General features: G+C 40.1%; 2 protein-coding genes and 1 non-coding gene across 3 annotated transcripts in view; all 3 read left to right on the top strand.

Moving 5' to 3' along the window:
• Positions 1-5,498, top strand: part of IPO7 (importin 7) — a 64,365-nt gene that overhangs the window by 42,587 nt on the left and 16,280 nt on the right. Inside the window, exons 11-14 of the mRNA XM_037728442.1 lie at positions 1,280-1,369; positions 1,769-1,934; positions 2,375-2,535; positions 4,116-4,244. Coding sequence (XP_037584370.1) covers positions 1,280-1,369; positions 1,769-1,934; positions 2,375-2,535; positions 4,116-4,244 — 546 coding nt within the window. The remainder of the gene's footprint in view (positions 1-1,279; positions 1,370-1,768; positions 1,935-2,374; positions 2,536-4,115; positions 4,245-5,498) is intronic.
• Positions 1,511-1,692, top strand: LOC119467200. Its single transcript, XR_005195731.1, has one exon. It is a non-coding gene; the product is annotated as a small nucleolar RNA SNORA23 (small nucleolar RNA).
• LOC108283772 (60S ribosomal protein L36a-like) lies at positions 3,649-4,049 on the top strand. Its single transcript, XM_017500304.1, has one exon. The coding sequence runs from the start codon at positions 3,674-3,676 to the stop codon at positions 3,992-3,994; it is 321 nt and encodes a 106-aa protein (XP_017355793.1). The 5' UTR covers positions 3,649-3,673; the 3' UTR covers positions 3,995-4,049.

Here is a 5,498-nt window from a genome sequence, read left to right as displayed (position 1 = left end):
TTTTTTTGAGATGGAGTCTCACTCTAGCCTAGGCTGGAGTTCCAGTGGCACAATCTCAGCTCACTGCAACCTCTGCCTCAAGGGTTCAAGTGATTTCGCCTGCCTCAGCCTTCCAAGTAGCTGAGACTACAGGCATGTGCCACCACACCCAGCTAATTTTTTGTATTTTTAGTAGAGATGGGGTTTTATCATGTTAGCCAGGATGATCTGGATCTCCTGGCCTCAGGTGATCCGCTTGCCTTGGCCTCCCAGAGTGCCAGGATTACAGGTGTGAGCCACTGCACCCAGCCATCTTTCATCTTTTCTGTACCTGTTCACCCATCCATCTCTTAGTTTATAAAGTATATATTAAAGACATTCCCATCATTTGTTGTGTAAGAGGCTAGGAATTAAGTGAGTTCTCTTGGCACATTTGAGTATCTTATTTGTCTGTTCTTACCTTTCACTCAGCTTCTCTTAATGGTAATATCTTAAATAGGTAGGCACAGTTATCGTGAACATGAAGTTCATTTTGGCATGTTACTATCAACTAGTCTATGGATCTTTTTTAAATTTCACAAGATTTACCACTGTGTCCTTTTTTCTGTTCCATAACCTTGTCTAGGGCCTCACATTGCACTTAATTGTCATGTCTGATTATGTAAGTGGTGATATATAAGTGGCTTAGGTTTTTAATGTTTATTTAATGTGCAATTTAAGGAACTCTTCCAAAAAGCTTCTTAGCACTTAGAAAATACGCAACTTGAATATCGAGAGTGCCTTTTTAGAGAAACACTTGAACCCAGGAGGCAGAGGTTGCAGTGAGCCGAGATTGTGCCACTTCATTCCAGCCTGGGTGAGAATGAGAGACTCCGTCCCAAAAAAAAAAAAAAGTAGCACCTTTTTAGATAGCCAGTTTATTAGCTTCAAAGCAGGATTTTTTTTCACATCATGTTAGCTAGAAACTTTACCAGAGAGGTTTTTTTCCTTCTAAAAGTTTCATAAGAAATAAAATTTGTAAGGTGACAAAATTAAGCAAATGTAAATCAGTCAGACACTATTGCTTTTGAGATTTGGCATTATGGCTTTCTAATCAAGGAATGTGAAAACATGTCAAAATGTGTTCAGTGGTTTTTGGTGGTGAAGTTCTGGAATAAGAAAATTGGTTGTGGATCCTGGGATTCAAAAAATGAGAATATGTTATGGCGTTAATAGTCATTTTTAACAGTATTAATATATTTGGAAATTGAGATGATTGTATTTGGAACTGTATCCAAATAATTGTTGTTTGTATTTACAGAAAAAGATCTATAAAGATCAGATGGAATACATGTTGCAGAATCATGTATTCCCTCTCTTCAGCAGTGAACTAGGCTACATGAGAGCAAGGGTATGTTTTAAAGCTGCATTATTTATATACTTCTGTCTTGTAATGAATGACTCTGGACTTTTATATTGAAACTTTTAAATGTTCACTTTGAAGGCTGTATTTTATTTTAGGTTTCTGTTTAGTGTACATGATTACATGGCTGCTGTAATGTGTGCATAGCTTTCATCTGTGTCTGGTAGCAGTGTCTGTCTGTGTTTTGCATTCAGATCTTGCTATCCACACAAATGTCATGCAGCCAAAGAGTAACTTGGGATCATAGTACTGGTCTAGTGTTGTCTCTGGACACATCTACCACTGGCCAGCCTCCAAAGTCCCATACACAGAACTCAGGGATTAGAGATTAGCGTGGGGGAATTTAAGGCAAGGTATCTACACTAACTCACTGTATTTTTACAAAAGGCTTGCTGGGTGCTTCACTATTTTTGTGAAGTGAAGTTCAAAAGTGATCAGAACCTTCAAACGGCCTTAGAGCTAACAAGAAGATGTCTAATTGATGATAGAGAAATGCCTGTGAAAGTGGAAGCTGCCATTGCCCTTCAAGTATTGATCAGCAATCAAGAAAAAGGTAAAGGATTTGTATGTCAAGAAAAGTGAATGTTGGCCAGGTGTGGTGGGTCACGCCTGTAATCTTAGCGCTTTGGTAGGCTGAGGCAGGAAGAATGCTTGAAGCCAGGTAAGACCAGCCTGGGCAACATTGCTACAAAAATTTTTTTCAAAATTAACTGGACATTGTGGCAGGTACCTGTAGTCCCAGCTACTTGGGAGTCTGAGGCAGCAGGATCACTTGAGCCCAGCAGTTCAAGGCTGCAGTGTTCTGTGATTGCCACTGCCCCCCAGCCTGGGCAACAGAGCAAACCCCTGCCTCTTATTTAAAAAAAAAAAAATAGTAATGAGTGTCTTTATGCCTGATTGTAAAAAGGCATAATCCTAGAAACTTGGCATACTTCCTTTTTTATGTGAAAGTACTTTTTTAAAAAGCTCATTGATACACTCTTTCTCTTACAGCTAAAGAATATATCACACCATTCATCAGACCTGTAATGCAGGCTCTTCTTCATATTATAAGAGAAACAGAAAATGATGACCTTACCAATGTAATTCAGAAAATGATCTGTGAATATAGTGAAGAAGTTACTCCTATTGCCGTGGAAATGACACAACATTTGGTATGTTGTTTGAACATATCATTTTTGCAAGCATTTTAGTTTAGCTCTCAGTATGTTCCAGATTGTGTCACAAGTGGCTTGCCTTACCTTATAGCAGCGGTCCCCAACCTTTTTGGCACCTGGGACTGGTTTTGTGGAAGATAATTTTTCCACAGATGGTCCAGGGGAGATGCCTTTGGGATGAAACTGTTCCCCCTCTTATCAGGCAGTGATTTCTCATGAGGAGTTTGCACATTTCACAGTAGAGTTCGTGCTCCTATGAGAATCTCTGGCAGTAATACTCACCTGCCATTTACCTACTGGTCCTAACAGGCTATGGAACAGTACCAGTCTTTGGCCTGGGGACTTGGGATCCCTGCCTTATAGCAGATACTTGATAGACATTACTGTGTAGCACATAACGCCCTTGACAGATACTTAACTTACTTAATTCTAACACAATTGTGTGTGAGAATTATTCCTGTTCTACAGAGAAAATGTAAGATACAAAATGGTTAAGTTAATTACCTAAGCTAGACAGGGTGGGGGTGGGATTCATACATGAGCCTTCATAGTAGTTTTTTTTTTGTTTGTTTTTTTTTTTTTTTTTTTTTTTTTTAATAAATACAGATGGGGTGTCATCATGTTGGCCAGGCTGGTCTCGAACTCCTGCCCTCAGGTGATCCACCCAAAGTCCTGGGATTACAGGCGTGAGACACCGCGCCCGGCCCATAGTAGTTGTTCTTAATCTTAGGCATGACTATCTGTAGAGAGGCCTGGAATGCTCAAAATAATTGATTGAATATTACAAAAGATAAATCAGTAACTCCCTTGATGATTAAATATACTTTTATTTGGGCGTTGTCAAGTACTAATGAGCAATATTAATGAAAACTATTCACAATATTAAGTACTTTTTATACCTTGTCTCACTTAGTCCTCACACATTGTGTATGAAATCCCCGAAGTAACATGCAGAAAGAGGTCAAGTAACTTGTTTAAGGTCACCCAATGAGTAGACCATTTGATTATAAAGCTTAAGCTCTTTATTATCATTAATCAATTTGGAGACATTGATTTGTTGTGGTATCCCAATGAGAACATTCTAAAAATTAAAAGTCTTAGACCAGCTTTCCGTGCCGGTAGCGCTCACGCAGAAATGGCGAACGTTCCTAAAACCCGCCGGACTTTCTGTAAGAAGTGTGGCAAGCACCAACCCCACAAAGTGACACAGTACAAGAAGGGCAAGGATTCTCTGTATGCCCAGGGAAAGCGGCGTTATGACAGGAAGCAGAGTGGCTATGGTGGGCAAACTAAGCCGATTTTCCGGAAAAAGGCTAAAACTACAAAGAAGATTGTGCTGAGGCTCGAGTGCGTTGAGCCCAACTGCAGATCTAAGAGAATGCTGGCTATTAAAAGATGCAAGCATTTTGAATTGGGAGGAGATAAGAAGAGAAAGGGCCAAGTGATCCAGTTCTAAGTGTCATCTTTTATGAAGACAATAAAATCTTGAGTTTATGTTCAAAAAAAAAAAAGTCTTAGACCAAAACATATTTATAATGCCTCAATGACAAACTTGAGTTATATTCTCTGTAATCTAGGCAATGACATTTAACCAAGTAATCCAGACGGGGCCAGATGAAGAAGGTAGTGATGACAAAGCAGTTACTGCTATGGGAATTCTGAATACAATTGACACACTTCTTAGTGTAGTTGAAGATCATAAAGAGGTAAGCAGATGATCCAGTGTTGCAGTTTTTCAAGCCATTTTATGCTTTTTTGAGGGCTGTAATATCTCTCCGGCTGTCTCATGTACCTTGTTACCATTTTCCCTTTTATAAAGATAAGATTGGTGCCTTACATTTTAAGTTCTAAAGCATTAGTAGAAGGAATAGGAAGCAAGTATTTGTTTTACTATTTTAGGGCCCAGGATTTTGGCTCCTCATTATGTTTTCTGATATCCAGAAGGATGGTGGTTCCCAGGAAAAAAATATTTTTCTTTTTATTTGTTTGAAAAATTTTGGTGAAATACACATAGCATAAAATTGACAATCCTAATCATTTCTAAGTATACAGTTCACTGATATTAAGTATATTCACATTGTTACGCAGTCATCACTACCATCTTCGTAGTTTTCTTCTCTTCCAGTTGCCTTTTGGAAAAGTAAGTTGTAATAATGAATTTTTTGTGTGTGTGTGAGAGTCTCGCTCTGTTGCCCAGGCTGGAGCACAGTGGCGAGATCTCAGCTCACTACAACTTCCGCCTCCTGGGTTCAAGCAATTCTCCTGCCTCAGCCTCCTGAGCAGCTGGGATTACAGGCACCTGCCACCCCACCTGCCTGATTTTTGTATTTTTAGTAGAGACAGATTTCATCATGTTGGCCAGGCTGGTCTTGAACTCCTGACCTCAGGTGATCCACCTGCCTTGGCCTCCCAAAGGTGAGGTAATCCCAGGTGTGAGCCACAATGCCCAGCCACCCAATAATGGATTTTTAAAAATGAAATTATTTAAAACATACAGAAAAGAGTAAAGAACAAGAAAACTATAACTAATACTTTACCTTTATTACATTTCTAACACTTAAAATGTTTCTTTTATGTTAAGAAAAACTATTTCAGGGCTGGCGCAGTGGCTCATGGCTGTAATCCCAGCGCTTTGGGAGGCCATGTTGGGCGGATCACTTCAAGCCAGGAGTTTGAGACCAACCTGGCCAACATGGTGAAACCTCATTTCTACTAAAAATACAAAAATTGGCCGGGCGCAGTGGCTCACGCCTGTAATCCCAGCACTTTGGGAGGCCGAGGCGAGTGGATCACGAGGTCAAGAGATCGAGACCATCCTGGTCAACATAGTGAAACCCCGTCTCTACTAAAAATACAAAAAAAAATTAGCTGGGCATGGTGGTGCGTGCCTGTAATCCCAGCTACTCAGGAGGCTGAGGCAGGAGAATTGCCTGAACCCGGGAGGCGGAGGTTGCGGTGAG

This window comes from Cebus imitator, unplaced genomic scaffold, assembly GCF_001604975.1.
Source record: "Cebus imitator isolate Cc_AM_T3 unplaced genomic scaffold, Cebus_imitator-1.0 Scaffold265, whole genome shotgun sequence".
Classification (NCBI taxonomy): domain Eukaryota; kingdom Metazoa; phylum Chordata; class Mammalia; order Primates; family Cebidae; genus Cebus; species Cebus imitator.
The sequence above is the reverse complement of the archived record's forward strand: the minus strand, read 5'-3'. Positions and strand labels throughout refer to the sequence as shown.